General features: G+C 36.2%; 1 protein-coding gene across 12 annotated transcripts; it reads right to left on the bottom strand.

Annotated features, from left to right (window-relative positions):
• Positions 1-5,346: 5,346 nt before the first annotated feature.
• Positions 5,347-11,087, bottom strand: LOC113732446 (pentatricopeptide repeat-containing protein At4g20740). 12 transcript variants are annotated; one of them, XM_072080418.1, is made up of 6 exons: positions 10,476-11,087; positions 7,957-9,706; positions 7,714-7,815; positions 6,426-6,545; positions 6,091-6,209; positions 5,347-6,013 (listed from the first exon to the last, which is right to left on the bottom strand). In XM_072080418.1, the coding sequence occupies exons 1-2, from the start codon at positions 10,921-10,923 to the stop codon at positions 7,971-7,973; spliced, it is 2,184 nt and encodes a 727-aa protein (XP_071936519.1). In that variant the 5' UTR covers positions 10,924-11,087; the 3' UTR covers positions 5,347-6,013; positions 6,091-6,209; positions 6,426-6,545; positions 7,714-7,815; positions 7,957-7,970. The 12 variants fall into 12 exon arrangements, with proteins under 12 accessions (XP_071936519.1, XP_071936521.1, XP_071936523.1 ...); XM_072080420.1 differs by having other exon boundaries at positions 6,091-6,551; XM_072080422.1 differs by lacking the exon at positions 6,091-6,209 and having other exon boundaries at positions 5,347-6,041; positions 6,426-6,551.
• Between the last annotated feature and the right edge of the window lie 8,007 nt (positions 11,088-19,094).

Raw genomic sequence — 19,094 nt, 5'->3', positions numbered from 1 at the left:
CAGAAACAGTTACGAGAATGAACCCTTCAAAATGAATTGTGGATTTCAAGGGTTAAGTCTTTGGAAGATTCTTTACTTGAGTTTAGCTCAATTAGAATTTGTTCAAATTTGATTCGCCAAGTAATAAAGGAGAATATGTTTTAATTAAACTTTCAATTTCAGTTCGATTAGCATAAAATTTGAAATTTACATATAACAAATTCAAAGCTACTCGAATTCAATTCGATAAAAAATTCATAGGAGTTTGACTTAATAAAAAAATAAGTAAAGTTTGAACAAAATTTTTGCTAAATAAATTGACAAATTTAAACACTAAAATTTTTGACTTGATTAAACTCGTTTACAGTTTATAGTTTATATCTTATAAAGAGGACAACAAATATAGTAATTATGTATGATTATAAGATACCGATACCAACAGTACCAATAGGTATCTATTGAATCCAACTTAGGAAAAATCCTAAAAACCGAGTAGAAGTACCAAAGACCATCAAATGTAACTTTCTTTTAACGATAATAACAACCACACAAACCAAAACAAGAAAAGCCACCCATGGCCAGTCTAACATTTATCTCCAACTACCTTTCTTCTTCTTCGTCTACCTCTTGTGCGTCCACTCTTCACCTCACTCAGACTTACAAACCATTCTCGTCCCCATCAACCTTACCCTTTATCCATGGCAACAAGAAAAGCAGCAGAGGCTTGTCAGTGGTAACAAAGGGGGGAGGTCCCAGCAGCTCCAGCTACATTTTTGCCTTTATTTTCCCAATTTCTCTTGTTGCTGTCACCATCTTCACTGCCATGAGAATTACTGATGAGCTTGACCAGAAATTCCTTGAAGAGGTAAAGCGTCATTGGCTCATTCCTTCATCCATTGATGGGGCTTTTTTGCTAAATTCTGCTGATGTTTATGTCTGATTGTATTCAATTTTTGAATTGATTTTAAAATTAAAGTTGTGGGTTTATTTGCATCTTTGTTTTCTAATTTGGATTTTCATTTTCACTTTTTGTTGGTTTGGTTGAGTTTGATGAGTGGTAACTTTTCTGAGTTTATTTTACCTTATAAGGTAGAGTTAATCGCAGAATTGTTGGAATTTCTGCCTGTAGCAATGTTGAATATTTCTATATAATTATGCAAATGCGGAAACAGTTAAAACTTAAATGACACAATTTTTTAGCTACCTTAGTTTGTAAAAGCTGTGTCCTCTTACTATAATAGAAGTAGGGAGGAGAACAAAAGTTTGGGGCTTGATAATTAGGAGTATACTGGCAAAGAAGAAATATTGAAAAAAAAAAGAACAAAATCATAAGTAAAAGGTAAAACAGAATTCTAACACTGCTACAAACTACTAATGAACAAAGCATTTCTGCCTAAATGGATATTAGAGAAATATCTGTACCTGACAGCAAGGAAAACTTGTACACAAAATTTGCTATAATTAATAACTTCTTTGTTGTAACAAGGATTTTATGTCAGAAATTATTAACAAACAAAAAATAAGTTGGTAACTAGTGTCCTTGCAAAATGTCCAATGCCTTTGTCCTTCAAAGGTGATAAAGTGTTTCTTGGTCTTGGTGCATACTGCATAGTAAGATATCGACAGAGAAGGGGAAAAACAAGTACCAAAAAAAAAGAAGAAAAAAAATTTGTCCATCTCATCCCAGGTATGTCGTTGTCTTTTCCATATGCGTGTGTTGTATTAGAATCATGTTGCTTCTTTATCTTCATAGTTTGTAGTGGTATTGGTAATCCAATCTAAGCTTAGCTAGGCTAAAGAATGTGATCTTACTCATCGCTCTGTCGGGTATAGTAGTATCACATATTTAGAAGAACGTAATCTGTGAGAATTGGCTAAACTCTGTCAGCTGCTTACTGCTACTGCCTGAAGGCACACTGTTTCTATTTTTCCGCATAAGAATAACAAAATATTGACAATGTTGTTCAGTAGTGAACATATCCAGAGGCATGTGGCTTCCTGAAGGCACTTTGTTAATTCCATAATACCAAGCCGCAATATAAGTTTCACCAACTTTCGGGTCTCCAATCTGGAATGTAGACCAAGTTATCTACTTAAAGTAGTGATAACCTGAAACACTACTTGAAAACAGTAATGTTCAGAAACAATCAAGTTAGCATGAGCTGATTCAATAATCTGAAAAGTGCTATTTGGCTTGTGCAGTGTGATGGATCCAAGTCTTTACAATGGTTTTTATGTGGAGTAACTTGTTTGTTGAAGGAATGATTTTTAGTGTTTATGGAACTAAGGTGTTCTAATCTAAAACGTACCACATTCGCTGAATGTTTTGTCACCAAAAGTATTTGTACGTGTCTGTTAGAATTAGGTTTCTTTTTTCTAAGCATTTTACATGGAGCATGGAATGGGAACATCAATGGTGATTGTTCTAGCTTGAATGTTGAAGAAATTTAGGGAATGTTTTAATTAAGAGGAATTAACCAAAATTAACATAATCTGTGTTAACATCATATGCTGGGAAAATATATTTCTTCCACCTCTTTTTTCTTGAGCTTCTGGCACTATTTATGTGTCCAAATGTTCTTGTATCTTTATGACATATATTTACTAAGATTATATATATGTATGTATATAATCTTCTATCCAAACACACCCATCGTTCTTCCAGTTTTCATCAAATAAAGGGCAGAATCATATGAAGAATATCTTTTTACCATGGCCAACTCAAAGTATGTAATCAATTGATGTTGTTCCATGAACCAGCTTGCTGTTAATCAGGAAATATTGGAGGCAGGAGAGGAGGATGGCGACCGCACCTCAGAGGAAAAACCAGCAGTTCCACGTAAACGTAACAGGCCAAAAAGAGAAGTTGAAGCATCTTCCAAGTAGTGTTCTTTTGAACTGGTAGAGGATTGCTGATGTGAGAAACAAATTCAAGGAAAAAGATCTTCCGAATTTACTAGATGGTCATACTCATACAGGAAACAGTCACTATTACAGAGATTTACATCTGTGACTTCTGAAAGCTACTTCTGGAGGTGTAGCAAAGCTTGAGCTCCTACACATTCCTTCTAAAATATGCCACCAGTTTATAAAAAGATTTTAAGTTGTCTATTTCTTTTAGAATATGTTAGCATTATGTAATAAGATTGTTAGTTAACATTCAGGTTCTGTTAGCGTTATGAGCAGCCAGCATTTTTGACATTCTATACATGTGTTTTCAATTTCATAACATAAAGGTGAGTAATGTGCAGAAAGGAAACAAAAGAAATAAAAAAAGGGTAGTCAAAGGTTTAAATACTAGCTTGAAAATGTTTTAATTGCTCCTCTGCTGTAGACGGTGGTAGAATGTTATTAATTTTGCTGAGAGACCCTGATTTTGAATATTAAGAATCGAGTAAATGGTCAAAAAAGTCACCAAACTATTTAAAATTGCACCGTTTGTTCATCCAACACCTTTTTTTTCAGCCAAAAAGATCACTCATCTCTTTAATACGAGCCTTTTGAATCATTCTGGCAAGTTTAGTTGCTAATCCAAACTGAAAGATACTGACTGACTTGCATGTGTAAGTTTCAGGGGTCCAAAAAGTTTTGAGATGGATCACCTTTTAAAAGGAATGGTATTTGGATGTCGGTATATAATCTGGAACTAGTGTAATTAGTATTATGAGTTAAACTTCTACAGACTACTCGTTTCTTAAAAGCCCATCCCCTTTATTCAGATTCTTTACCCATTTCACTGACAAATGTTGAGCTGACCGCTGGCATTTTATGAGGATAAAAAGCCAAAAAAAAAAAAAAAGCTGCTGGCCACTGTATTGCTTTCTTTCATCTAATTTCCTCATCCTTCTTTTTCATTTCTCATCATTACTATATAATAAGTATGATGAGTCTTGACATTAGGAAGTGTAAGAGTGTAAGTGTATTTTGATCTTAGATTTTGTTAAGCCTAAATTACTTTCATGTCTTTTAATTAGAGTTATTGCATTTCAATCATGACAGTAATAAAAAAATAAAAAGTTTCAATAAATTACATCTTAAAAATGTTAGTAATTAAAATTAAAAACTGTCCATTTACAACTATATTCACTAATCATTTTTCTCATCTCGAATTATTGTATGTGTTAAAATTATCTCCAATTATTATATTGTTACTAGTGATAATTAAAGTTAAGTATATTTTATATACATATTGGTTTAGAAGAAAATTACGATTAATAAGAAGACAAAAGGTTATAAACAGTTAATGAGAAAACAAAAGGTTAAATTGATGATTTTAAATTCACTATATTATGTCATATTGATTAAGAAAAATCCAAAATAAATTATTGAAAATTACAAAAAAAAAAAGTATAATAGAAAAGGCTACAACTACTGAAATTGATAAAAAAAAAAAATTTGTATTCAAATCAGAATGTTTTATTAAAAAAATATTGATCCTTGTGCCAGAAAGGCATTTCAGAAAAGTTTAGCTATTGGCCTTGGTGAATTATTGATGGAGTTGCAGTTTGGTCTGTTTGCTGGTATGCAATTAACTAGTCATCTAACTGTTTGATAAATGATGAAGCTATTGAAGCGGTGGTGGTTTATTGGTTGCAAGAAAATGCATTTACTTATTGAGACAATATTTACGAACCATCCATTGGGTGCTTACCTTCAATAATTTTTGAAAGGCTGCAATAGGTAACTGCTTTGAAAAAGCAACACAATATGAAGAAACTATTCATCAATAGTTCTCTGATGGAGCTTAATCAGGCTTGTTGGTTTGTTGTTTGAGGCTCCCACTTCGCATCTATAAATGAATGCAACAATTGGCAAGATGAAAATTATTCATTTGTAATGTATATGTTGGTTTTATTGAAATAAAAAGTGCATAAGACAAGAAAAATCAGGAAAATTAGAAGAGTTATTTTTGGCATGAGGTTCACGTCGTTGCCACTTTGGACCGTTGGAATGGAATGACTTGTATGATCGATACATGCTTATAAGATGTTTTGAATTTTGTCGATCCCACGATAAATTGTTTCATATCGTACTAGTATTCTACATGAGTTCTAGGAATTTTGCTCCAAGTTTTTCTTCCCTAAATAAGTCAACCAATTTGATTAGGGTCAAAAGACAAAACCAATCCAGACATACAGACTCCTTACCTTTTGATATTTTTATTTTTAAGGGAATATCATCACATCCCAAGAGCAAAACCACAATGATCGATGTGGGACTTCAGACTCCTGACATAGTTAAGACTGGAGAAAATAAACTTTCAGCAAAATGAAAGAAACCTAGGGTGATATCTAATTTATAATCCACAAAAGCGAATGCAATATAACATATCTGAAGGGAAGAAAAGTTCGACAAAAGAACAATGAATGCCAAATAGGGATGTCCAATTTCTTGCCACCAACCTAAGAGATAAACAGCTCAGCATACAAAGCTCTAACAAATTTACGAAGAGGAAATAATTGCAGTACACCAGTACTTGCCCCAAGACATGATCCATTTAAAGAACGCATGTAGATTGACTATTCCATTTTCTTTCCCCCAAAAAACCCGATCGCCCCAAGCCAATCCCACATAAAATAAAAATGAAATATAAGTCAAGGGGCCATAGAAATTGAAAACATCAGTACAGCTTACAAATTCAGAAATGTGTGTAACTACCAAAGCCAGGAAGATCATTCGTGTCTAACAAGACCCTTCTCAGATCACGCAATTGCTACCAACTTCAAATATTTTGCCACCTGGATCGACATCCAAATTTGCAACATCCACAGATATTGGCTAACTTTTTTATACTTAATCCAAATTTTACGCTCAGACAGAAGGGCAGTAGATTAAGGTTCCTGAACATGCTTTACTCCATAGCACAAACCAAAGACAGAATGCCACTTTAACTTATCCAACACTGGAGCTTGCTTGGTATAGAGTCAGGACTTTTACTGGTATTGCATCGCAAGGGGAAGTCATTGACCATTAAGCCAGCTCTAGACGAACTTCAAACTCAGGCTAGACAATGATTTTCTTCAAAGGTGAAACACTGCAATTCATAGAACTCAGCCTCGGAACTACCTTAAAGACAACGAAGATGGTAAATGATCGATATCAGGTAATTACCTTGTTCACTTGACCAACTTCACTCGTAAGGACATGTTTCACATACTGCAGACCAGTCTCAATTGTTCAGAGAAATTTTAGGTCTCTTTCTACCACAGGATTCACAAGCCATATCAGACCTGAACCATCCCAACAGGACAGCATTTTAACTGCTAAACTTTACCAAATTTTCACAGCTTGATAACAAACTAAAGTAAGATGTTGAATTATCAACCAGTGAAGAAAAAGTGGTAGGCAAGTTTAATTTCAGCAACAAAACAGTAAGCTTCAGCCAGAACCAAGAGATAGGTTGTAACAACAATGAAGATGGTAAATGATCAATAGCAGGTAATTACCTTGTCCACTTGACCCAACTTCACTCACAAGGACATGTTTCGCATACTGCAGACCAGTCTCAATTGTTCAGAGGAAATTTAGGTCTCTTTCTGCCACAGGATTCACAAGCCGTATCAGACCTGAACCTTCCAAACAGGACAGCTTTTTAACTGCTTAACTTTACCAAATTTTAGCAGCTTGATAACAATCTAAAGTACTCTGAGCCACAAGTTAATGTCTATACTGTTTCTAGTAAGATGTTGAAGTATCAACCTGTAAAGAAAAAGTGGAAGGCAAGTCTAATTCCAGTAACAAAACAGTAAGCTTCAGCAAGAACCAAGAGATTGGTTGTAACAACTATGAGCAGCAAACAAGGCTACAAAACTTTGCCCCAAGAACCCCCAGTCCCAAAGAAACAAATAGCTGTACAACTTACATTTGCTTCCCCGCTCTCTTTCTTAGATTAGTTCCAGTAGTAAGTACAAATGTTGAGAATTCTCTCAGTAAGGGTGTACCAGGAATAGCATCAAACAAGTATGTCAGATGACTGTTGCAAGAAGCTATTGGGTGATCTAACTGCAATACGAGCTAATACGGCACTGGAAATTTTAGAAAATCGTTCAGCATATTAAAACCAAAAAACAAAAGGAAAAGTTACAAAAAAAAAGTAAAAACAGAAACACTACTACATTTTATTCCAATAGACAAAAGTTATAACAAGTGCCACTAATCACAGAAGTGGAAAGAAGCGAAATCAACACAAAATTCAAATTTGAAATTACAATGAAACACCAAATGCACTCCCACATTCACTAATTTGGACAAATATCAAGTTAAAATAGTGTCTAAATGCACAGCTCAATAAGCTTGTTCGTAGCCCCCAAATCATACACAGGAGAGGATTTAGCCATTGCCCACTCGTAACCTTAAAAACCAATAATCAAAATGAAATTAGCCAATAGAAAAATGCCTCTAAGCCTTCCATGTTTTATAATCTGCCATTCCTGGGATGAGACATTTCAGAGCACAAGAAAACAAGATGGTCAAGATTTTTGCTGCAGGCAGAATCCTAAGTTGCGAATGTTTAGTAGCTGAAATTTTGAATAACCTTGGGAACCATGCAGGGATTGTTGTTGTTCCCTGAACATAAACAAACTTGTGTGTACTTATCACACCTTATGTTTTAGCATTCATCTTTCCGTGACATCAAGGCTAATATGTTAAACTAAGAACAGAAATAAACTATCTAAATTGAGAATAGGCTATACAAACTAGCAAGTAAGTTGAAGCAGGTTCTAGTGTAAGTACCTGATTTAAAATTCTCAACATAGCCCAATGGTCAACTCTCTTGATTGTAGCTTTTCTCTGCACAGAATATGTCAAAATTTGCTGTATTCTTCCATAAAGTATCTAATAATGATCAAAAGTTCAGGAGATCAGGCACACATTAAGAATAGTCCACATAAATTATCAGGTAATAGCACACTTACAACACGCACATAGTAACGTGTATTAAAATGTCTAAAAGTAAAGATGTTGATGATCTAATACCTGAATTCACATTCTCAGCCAGGCAGAAGTGTTGAGCCTCTTGCTTTTAACTTCTTTTCCAGACCAAAAAACTTCAAGCCAGATAACACCAAGTCTGCTGTCTTCTTTTTCATGTGGTCAATAAGCAACTCATCATAAACAATCACATCAGCTTCACTTAGAAGCTGACGTTCTCTTAAACCAACAAAGACTTTCCTTGCCTCTTCAATTGTCCCATACTTGCACATTCCGCATATAACTGCAGAATATATGACATTATCCGGAAGACAACCCTGTTCCACCATTTCATCTACTACTCCAACTACCTTTTTGGGATCTTTTGACTTGCAAAGATGAATAATTGTTAATGTATACTTGAATTCCAAGGGTCCACTTGCAACACTGCCTAAGCAGTCACGAATTAGCATCATGGCTGCATCAATCTCCCCAGTTGCACAGAGCCCTTTTGCAAGAGATTGATATGCAGCGAGAGAAGGTAACTTGGATATCTCTTTTATCTTGTTATAGCATGTACATGCTTCATGTACATCTCCAACTTCAGCAAAACACTGGATAGCAATGCTGTAAGTTACTGAATCAGGTTCAAAATTTGAGCTTTTTAATTCATCCAAGACTACTAATGCCTTTCTTACCTCCCCAATCCTGTTCAAAGTCTCCATAACAATATTATATATTGAAACGCTGCAATAGTCCTTCATTTTCAAATATTCAAACAATTCTAAAGCCAGTTTTATTTTATCATCCTTGACAACCATAAATTCAAACAGCTTCGATAAATCATCAATAACAGAAAAACCCAAATTCTTCATTTCCTTGAGCATTTTGCAAAAGTCATCCATTCTTTCCAACTCCGCAAGAGATACCAATAGTGGTCTCACAGTGGAAAAGTCTGGCTGCACATCCTCTACAATCATAACTTGGAAAAGCTTATAAGCTCTATCAACCCGTTCTGCACCACACAATCCCTCAATAAGAGAGTTATAGATAGCCAAATCAGCCCTATATCCGGATTCGACTAAATCCTTCAGCAAATCACAAGCTGAACCAACCTTACCCTTTGCCACATATGCTTCAATCAATGACCCATATATAGCTCTATCTATCAGATACCCCTTCTCTTTCATCTCCTTAAAGAACTTATAAGCTTTCCCAATCTGTCTTCTTTTGCACAATCCTGTCACTAAAGTTCCGTATGCCATAACATCTGGCTCAACTTCATCCCTCCGCATTTCCTCCCAAATCCTCAAACATCCATCTAAATTTCCCTCTCCAATTAATACCTTCACCATTGCTGTGTATGCAAATACATCTGGTTTGCACAACTCTCTCATATGACCCAAAAGCTCAAGCACTTCATGCATCTGACCAGACTTGCACAAGCCCTTGATCAAAATCATGAAAGTGATACTCTCCTCTGCTAATCCATCTTCTTTGAAATCTTTGTACACGGACATAGCCAAATCCAAATGATCAGTTTTAACAAGTGCATCCATTATTCTATTGTACAAAAAAACTCTTGGTTTAATGCCAAACTTTTTCATCTTCTCGTACACATAATATACCCTAAGTCCCCTACCTGCATCAGAATGCATTCTTATCAGGATTTCAAACTGTTTCTCACTAGGAGGCTTCCCTTGCATACACATTAGTTCAGGCACCTGATCAGCACTTCGAAATTGGTTTGTCCTATTCAAGCTATAGGCAAACGCATTGTAACAAGAAAAATCATGCCTATAACCCTTTTGCTTACCTGTTCATTTCATTCAAACCATATAGCACATATTAGAAAAAATTCCATAACGTACTGCACTTATATTGAAAACATAAAAACTCATCAATTGGTAGATGTTGCATGCAAATAAGTGCACATATGTTTTCCTCAATTTCCATATGAATCCAATCCACAGGAACTCAAAAAGATGCGTCATCATGAGAAAACACTGTTAAATTATTGAAGTAGAAAAAACACTCCATGCATAAGAAACATAACCAAACAATAGAGTTTATCTAATAAACCTACTTGTCTCACCTGATACTTCTTAAAAACATACTTACTGAAAAAGCCAAGAACAAAAGGCAAAAGAAAAAAACCCACGCACACAGAGAGAATCAAACAATATCATTTTTTTTTCTAAACTAGCTAAGCTAGGATTATCAAATTTACGTCCCACGCAGGGGTAGAAACAAAGGAATAAATGTCTTTACTACCTCACTAACCGTTAATATGCAGACAGACAAAATTGAAGGGCCATACCATATTTTCTCAAAAGAGCAATTAAATGTACAAAAATTAACATCACGTGATACTAGAAAGACAATCTAAAATCGGCCCACATTTAAAAAAAAATAAATGAAAAGGTAAGAGATTATGATTTCACATTTCTCATGATTTTGCTGATAAAAGCATATGGAATTGTTAAGCATTTCCATACCCAACAAAACAAATAGAACTAAAAATATTAGTGGTGAAAGCGAGTGCCCAGAAAACCAAAAGTGATTGTAAGAAATGAAGGGTTTACCAGCCCAGTGGAAGAACTTAGACGAGAGTCGGGAATCAATATCAGGAACTTTAAGAACCTCCGCCACCAGCTTCGGCGTTACACGGCGGAGCTTATTGAGGTCCGCCATAACAGGTGGGCCCCAGTGGCGGTGTTTTCGAAAGGAATCAACTATGTACCTAGCAATTGGGGACAGAGTCTTTGCCACGGAGAAGAATTTCTCAGATGGGTCCTTTTCTGGGTAATTGGGTCGAGTTGGAAGGGTGTCCGGGTCCCATTTTGAGAGGTCAAATGCGGGTTGAGAAGAAGGTCGGGGATGGTTTTTGCGATTGGGGTTGATAATTTGGCGGTTGGAGAAAAGGCCGCCGCGGACGGTGGGGCGGTTTTGGTTGGGTTTCCGGTGGCCGTAGAAGAAGTAGGGTTTATGGGGTTTGGCTATGGCAGTCGAAGGTGGAGCATTGGGTGGCATTTTGAGGTTTCCAGTTTCTCTTTTTCAGTTCGTTCGTTTTTATTGAGAATTTCACAACACTGAACTTTTTCTCATCCTCCTTAAGCTGCTTAGACTCTTATTTTCCCCCGTTGTTTCCCAGAAATACTTTGGCAGGAGAGAAAACCAATAACTTTTCATCACGTAAAGTTTTAAATTAGTTCACTGCATATCTTATTTTGTGTATATATATTTATATAAATTATTTTTTAAAAAATTTATTGAACCAGGATTCAACTGATCAGTTTGACCGATTAAATCTTGACCCGAACATTTCATCGGTTCAATTAACAGCACGAGTTTTAAAACATATATTTTTGAAGAACTTGGAATTTCAAAAATAAATTTTTTAAATTATAAGTTGAAACAAATAAATTTTATCTCAATCTCAATTATATCTATCAAAAAATCTAAAATCAACCCAAAAATACCACAATATTTTGAAATTATACAAAATTCACGTCTATGGGAATTAGACGTTGTGAGTTTAAATTTAATTCACGTTTTTGGATTTAGAGATTGCAACTTAAAAAAAAAAAAAGAAGTTTGGAGGAAGTCAGGAGAATTAAAAATAGAGATGCAAACTCGATAAGAAACAAAAAATGAGATGAAAGTGAGTGGTTAATAATTAGTCTTTAGGGTTAAAGAAAAATAATTCTTTTTTAATTTTTTTCAATTTAATAGACAAAAACAAAATTAAAAGATGGAAGAAAACATCAATAAATTAAAACTAAAGAGGTTTGTTTAAAAAAGGGGTGACAAAAGAAAAGAGGAGAGAGAGAGTTGAAGATTAGAAAGAATGAGTCATGAAAGAATAAAATTTTTAGGGAAAATGTAGAAAAGAAATATGGATATTTGTTTTATATAAATGTATTATCAAAAAGACTAATAGGATGTGATGGTGTAGTGGTTACTTCGTTGGCCTTCTATCGCAAAGGTTTTGAGTTTGATCCTTGGCAGATTGAAAAATCGGAAATCACCAGTTCGATCGGATTTACTGATTTTGACGAGTTTAACGAGTATTGACCGGTTTTTTGACAATGTCAACTTTATTATGAAACCGGACCAGCGTCATGGCCAGTTCGCGATTCAATCGGTCAAATCAAAAGAGACTAATAGGATGCGATGGTACACTGGTTACTACATTGGCCTTCAATCGCAAAGGTCTTGAATTCGATCCTTGGCAGTTACATTTTGCAAAACTTAAAAAAATATTGAGAGAAAATTTAAAAATTGAGAATCACTGGTTTGAGCAGGTTTACTGGTTTTGACGAGTTTGACCGGTTTTTTTGACAATGTCAACTTTAGTATAGAATCGGATCGGTGTCATGGCCGATTCATGGTTCAACTAGTCGAATCGGTCGGTCCGGTCCGATTTTCAAAACATTGGAGAAAATGATATAAATGAATTTTTTTGGCCTTCACTTTTAAAATATTAAATTTTCGTCACTTACAAATTCAAGTTAGCAAAATTTAGTTTCAATCTAATTTTCGAACACTTTTTAACCTAAAATTATCGCATGATCCATATACAGTCATTTTTTGTGTACAAAAAAAATGTTAGATCTCACTTTTTTAGTAGCAAAAATGAATATGAATTCGGTCATGTTTCACGTTCTTATAGAAAAAATGAATATATTTCGGATCAAATCCTACTCTTTTGAGCAAAAATGAATATGGATTGATTCATTTGTACAACTATAAATTAGATCTAACCTTTTTGTCTCTAATGACTTCAAGGTAAAAAGTGGTCAAAAACCTATGTTAGAACCGAATTTTATGGATTTGATTTTATAAGGGATGTAAAGTTATTATTTAAAAGTGAAGGATGAAAAAATTCATTTGATAAAATGTAACGAATGTTTTGAACTATTTCTCCTTTGTATGTATGTGTGTGTGTGTGTATATATATATTTGTTCTTCCCTTTCAAAAGGATGCAAATTTATCCTTTAACATTCTTTAACATAACATAATATAAAATGTACCATTATTAATCCAAGATACATCGCAATGCCACTTTTTTTAGTCAGAAAATGTCATATGCTACTTTCAGCGCATTATGGTAATTACCTAATTGCCTAATTACTCCTAAAAAATCATAAAGAACTAACAAGATCATTGAACCCATTAAATATATGAGTAAATCTTATATACACTGACAGTATATACTATGAGGACTTGAAAATTCAACTATATTTTTCTTATAATCCTTTTTTATTCTGAATAAGTTAATTTATAAATTCTTTACTACTAATTTACTCCCTCAATAGTTGTAATAAATAATAGAATCGAGAGCTTTACTTTTACTTTTATAGTTAGAGTAAACTAGGGTTTTTGTGCATGTTGGTAGTGTGATCAATTGGTGAGGCGTGTGTATTAAATTTGGTGGATAAGAGCGAGTATTAAATAAGAGGAAGTGTGTGATTAGAAGTGCTAAAAATAAGTTAGTGAATCATAAGTTAAAACAAATGTACAAGAGAGTTAAGAAAGTAGACTTGAACTGACGTGCGCCGTTTGTTATCGGTTGAGTACACCACTTGACCAATACTTTTTTTGCCTAATCTCCTTGTTTTTATTTCATTTAATCTTCTCTAAAACTAACCCTAAGTTGGCCGAAAATATTGACCAAGAGAAGGAAAGAAAAAAAAAAGAAAAGAGGGGAAACACTTGGCCTTGCCAAGTGTTGATGATCTAAGCTTGTTTGACCAAGAGGCTTTCTTACCTTCTTATCCTTCTTTTGCCTAAACTTTCCTTCATTCTTTCTTGTCTTAGCCGTGAGTTTGGAGAGGAAAAGAAAGAAGAAAAACCACCAACGTCATCTTGATTCTTGTCTTGTTTGAGTTGAATCACAAAACTAAACCGAACAAACTAGCACCAAGGGAGTAAGAACGCTTGTAGTGGAGAGTTTTTTTGGAGAGAAAACCTTGGTTCTTCACTTCTTCAAGGGGTTGAAGGTATAAATTGAACAACTTCTTTTTTCTTTCTTATTTTTGCAATCTATGGTGAAGATGACTTGAAACTTGGAATATTATGGATGATAACCTAGATTTGGTGAAGATTGGTGAAATTTTAGCCTAGGGTTTACAATTTTCAACCTTGATTTATATTGTTCATCCATAATATGTTGATATTGACCTTGGTTATGGACTTGTGTGATGATTGGTAGTTTTATTGTGACTTTTTAGCTTCTAAATGGAAAATTTCAGCTTTAGTTCTACAATTTTAGCTTTAATGGGGAATTTTTCAGCTTTGATATTGTGATGTATATATGCTAGAAATGAGTTTTAATTGGATGGTTTTATGGCTAGTATGAGAACTGAATTTATCTCATTACTTGTAATATTGATTTGGGCTGATTTGAGATGAAAATGTAGCCTTGAAAATGGCTGGAAAATTAGAGAAAAACAAAGGAAATGCTGTTCATTTTTTTTCTTGAAATCCAAGCGAGCGGAAACAGAACTTGAGTGGTGGTTCTTGGTTGATTTGAACTTAGATTGCTTAGGATATTTGAGTTCCCTTTAGTAGGGATATATAAGTTGAAATTTTTGCCAAAACCTAAATATTTTATATGGAGGAAGTAGCGACCACTTTAAACATGATTTTCTAGTTTCTTTCACCAAGTTGCGAACTTAAAATGTTTAAATCGTTTATTTATCGAAACCAAAGGAGCGAGCACGAATTTTTGAGGGTTTAATAAGTATTACGAGTACTACTTAAATGAGTTCTATTTATTTGATTTTCTTTAAGCGAAACTCCTATATTTTTGAACCCTAATTGATTGCAAGTTGTTACACGATATTTCATCACAGATTTTGACTCTAGTCAGGGAGTTGAACCTGATCTTGGTTTTGGAAAGCTATAAATCATTGGTAAGTGTTTCCAAGTGCATGATTGAATTTGATACTTAAATGAAATGCTTTGCTAATGCGATTGGATAGTACTTGACTTGTTTGGACGGGTAAGGGTGTACTTTATCGCACTTGCCCTAATGTGACTTATTATTGTGTACTGGTTACAATTCGCTTGATATATATATGTGTGTATGATTTGGATACTATCTGAAATTTCAAAAATCCTGTAGCTAGTTAATCGAGCCGAACCGGCAAAGGTCTGGTCGATAAGATAACAAACCCTAGGTCTACTGCTTTGTTGAGTAGGGTGTTATTTTCTCAACTAATTGGTATGTTCGAATATTACCATCACTATTTATATTGGAGTTCTGGCCCGATAGGGGATTTAAATTGTGGATGGAGATTGGAGTTAAGTGGCATCCTACTGGACTGGTTACTCTACCTGAAAATTGACGGAGTATCAACTACTACTTGGTGAAACTATGACGGAGTTAGTTCGCAAAAGCTACTGTATCTTTTTACTTAGAAATATTGGATATCTAATGATTTGCTATTTGAAATGTTATTGCTCACTTTTACTAACTTTTGCTCGCTACTTTGATCTTATATAATGGTCAACTCGCTATTTGGATTTGCATGATATTTTGGAACCTCACTGATGGCCTGTTTGGAACCGAGTTTTTTGGCCAAGTTTTTTAGCTATTAGTTTTTTAACAACTTTAACTATAGGAACCCAAAAAAACTTATCAAATTTTTTAACCTACACACTTCAAAATATCTAATATACAAAAAATTTCCTCTTTTCTTCTTCTTTCTCCCCCACCCCTATCCACCACACCTTCATCGCTGGCCACACCTCCATCGCCGGCCACCACCACCTCCGCCGCTGTTTTCGGTCCGGCCTACCCTTTTTTTTTCCTTCTCTCTCTCCCCCTCCCCCTCCCCCTCTCCTTCCCTTCTCTCCCTGGCCACCCTCTCGCTTCCTTAGCTGCGATCTGGTCGCACGGAACCAGATCGCAGATTAATCAAACGACCGGATTGGGCAAAAGGGGAGGGGGAAGAGGAGGGGAGTAGGAAAGGGGAGGAGAATGGGAGAGGGAGATGGAGAAGAGGGGAAGAGAAAAAGCAAAAAAAAAATTGTAGGTGCCATAGCTGCTGACTCTCTGCTTTGGGAGGGAGAGGGGGATGGTGAAGGGGAGTAGAGGGGGAGAGGGGAGCAGAGAGGGAGAAGAGGGGAAGAGAAAAGGAAAAAAAATTTGGGGAGAGGGGCTGCTGGTTCGTCTGGTACCGCCAGGGAAGAGGGAGGGGGAAGGAAGGAAGAAAAAGAAGAAGAAGAGAGGAAAGAAAAGAAAAAGGAAAGAAAGAAAGAAAAAGAAAAAGAAAGAGAAAAAGAAAGGAAAGAAATAAAAATGGTAGGGCCATGGCTGCTGGGAACTGGGAAAGCAGAGGTAACGGGGGAGGGAAGGAGGAGGGAGAAGGAAGAAGAAAAAGAAGAAGAAGAAGAAGAAGAGAGAAAAGAAAAGAAAGAAAAAGAAAAAGAAAGAGAAAGAGAAAAAAAAGTTTTTCACCTTACAAAAACTTCTACAGTGCATTACAGTAAAGTTTTAGATAAACTCCCAAAAAACTCAGGTTCCAAACAGGCCCTGAATTTTGGCTCACCTTATTAGTTTTTGTTTTTCTTACAGGGGGTACGAGTATAGACATGAGGCTAGTTCAGGCTGGTGTCGTCTAGTTTTTTTTACTTTTGTGATTGTACTCGCGCTGGTGCTCGATTACGGTTGGAAGTTATCTAGTACTTGAACTTTTGTTATATTTGGGAATGTATGAGCATTTGAGATAGACATAAGTATAAATGTACATTCTAAGTTTGGAAACTATTGTTTCATTTACTTTTGAAATTATAAGTTGTTTTCTTGAAGATGAGAGTGAATGAGTCCTGACGAGAGTTGGGCAGGCGGTTCGCTAAACCCTGGGGTACACTCAAGGGAGAGGTGGGGTCGTCATAGGTGGTATTAAAGCCTAAGTTTGAATTGGTCTGGGTAGATTGAGTGACTTATATATGATATGGCTTGTTTATGAATGTCTAAGTGTGGAACCCTAGAGAGTAGGCGACTAAATTAGTGTTACTTGTTTAAATTGTTTATTCTTTTGATGCTACTTGTAATGTGGGCAATGGAAGGAAATAGCGAGAATGGGAGTGCCGAATGACCTCGACGAGTGCTCAGCTATCAGGAGCGTCCAGGAGGGCCGGTATTGCTGTGGACTCCAGGACATAGGGCCCGACACTGTGACTGTTAGCATACCTATTCATATCCCAATAGAGTGATTCTTCTCATAGCAAGCGAGAAAGGGAGGTTGGCTAGTGCCAATCGTCGAGGCCAGACGGAAATTGAGCGTCTGCAGGTTGTGCTAAAAATGCAAGGAATAGGATCCGAGAGCTTGAGGCTTCTATTCTCAAGGAGCAGAAACGAACAAATGCCTTTAGAGAGCAAGTTCAGGAGGCTAATGGTCGCCTTGTTCGAATAGTAAGGGAAGTAAGGGACCGAACCGATAATATCTTAACCGAGTGTGGAGTACTTGTGGAGGAAGTAGTACAGGTGAACTTGGTCAGGGAAGGTCAAGAGCATGTAGTTCCTAGTGACCCTTAGGAGAATCATGAAGAGGAGCCAGCCGCACCTGAGAAGGTGGTGGAATCGGCTGGATCAATGACAAACTAAGCTAGGAATCTAGGGTTTGCGGGTTGTGCAAGATAACTAGGATATAGTATAGGATAGTTGGGATGACACGTCATCTTTCTTGTTTTGTTTTTGACATTGACGTGTTACGATTGATGTATTTAGCGTCTACTTTTGTTCAATATCCTTTGATTGCCATAAGTACTTGATTTTGTAAGGATAACATGTACAATACTTCATGGCTTGATATGTGAATTGTTATGATATGTATATAAAGAGAGTGTTTTATTTTAAATGTGCCATATTATTTCATTTTATGAATTGGAAATGCTTTTATTGAGCTTTATAGCTACTTTATTTTGATTATACCTATGTAGTCTATTTTTCAAAAGAGGTATAGAAGGTAGGCGAAATCAGGAGCACGGTTCTAGCCGTGGACGTGGAGCTAGACAAGTACAAGAATCGAGAGAAGAGAGAGATGCGATAGCCAAGCAGCAACTTGAACCTCGGGCCGAAAGAGGGGATCAGGTAGCTACCGCAATCTAGCAGGTGACTAACATTTTAGTTCGATTAGTAGAGCAACAGAGTCAAACCCCTGGTAATCAACTTAGGGACCCTAAAATAGGGGTAGATAGGGCTTTAGAGTGGTTCTAAAAGTTTTCTCCTCGTAATTCCTTGGAGGGTCCAACCCGCAAGTAGCAGAGAGATGGTTGGAGACAATGATCAATATTTTCACAGCCTTGAATTATACGGAGGAAAGACAGGTGTACTTTGCAGTATTCCAATTTGAGGGACCAGCCAGAGTATGGTGGAATGTAATTAGGGCTAAGTGGGAGAGAGAATGAACAGTATGGACCTGGTTGAATTTTGTGCGAGAATTTAACGAGAAATATCTCCCACCCTTAATTCAGGAGAAAAGGGAGGACGATTTCATTAAGCTACGTTAGAGAGCCTTAAGTGTATCTGAGTATAAAACTCAATTCACCAAATTATCCAAATTTGCTCCTGAATTGATAGTTACGGAGCAAAGAAGGGTGGGGCAGTTTGTACAGGGGTTAAATGTAGAAATACAGGAGACTTTGGCAGCGGCACAAATTAATACTTTCACGAAGGTTTTTGAGAAAGTCCAGAGGATAGAAATTGCAAGGGCGCAAGTGAAGGCTTTTCATGCAAGAAAAAGAGGTGCGCCTAGTGGAGGTCAGGGACAGGGACAAAGTGATGTGTATGCCATCCCCTAAAGTAGATCGAGAAGCTGGCGGTGGAAGAGTTTCGGGGACATCTAAAAGAATTACTCCGAGAGGAGCACCAGGTGGAAGAGGACAGGCGAGAGATGCCTCACAAGGAGGCCAGACATCAGCCCTTGATTGTTTTGTGGGTATTGCAGGAAATCTAATGACACTGAGAATAATTGTTGGCGGAAGGCATGGAAGTGTTTACGGTGCGAAAGCACCGAAGACCAAATCGCCAGATGTCCACTTATCAGTGATACCCAATCAGCCGATAGGTCAAATTCTAAACCGACCACCGTAGGAGGGACCAAATCAAGAGTGCCAGTTAGAGTGTATGCCTTGGACCAATACCCAATACCCGAGCCGTCGGAGGTAGTGGAAGGTACAATCTCTATTT

This window comes from Coffea arabica, chromosome 2e (assembly GCF_036785885.1).
Source record: "Coffea arabica cultivar ET-39 chromosome 2e, Coffea Arabica ET-39 HiFi, whole genome shotgun sequence".
Classification (NCBI taxonomy): Eukaryota; Viridiplantae; Streptophyta; class Magnoliopsida; order Gentianales; family Rubiaceae; genus Coffea; species Coffea arabica.
Note: the sequence above shows the minus strand (reverse complement) of the source record. Positions and strands in the feature narration are given on the sequence as shown.

Bases quoted from the DNA above. Each gene is read 5' to 3' on its own strand.
- LOC113732446 (XM_072080420.1), bottom strand. From the start codon at position 10,923: ATGCCACCCAATGCTCCACCTTCGACTGCCATAGCCAAACCCCATAAA. The intron at 9,707-10,475 runs GTAAACCCTTCA...TGAAATGAACAG, and splicing joins TAAGTTCTTCCACTGGGCTG to GTAAGCAAAAGGGTTATAGG.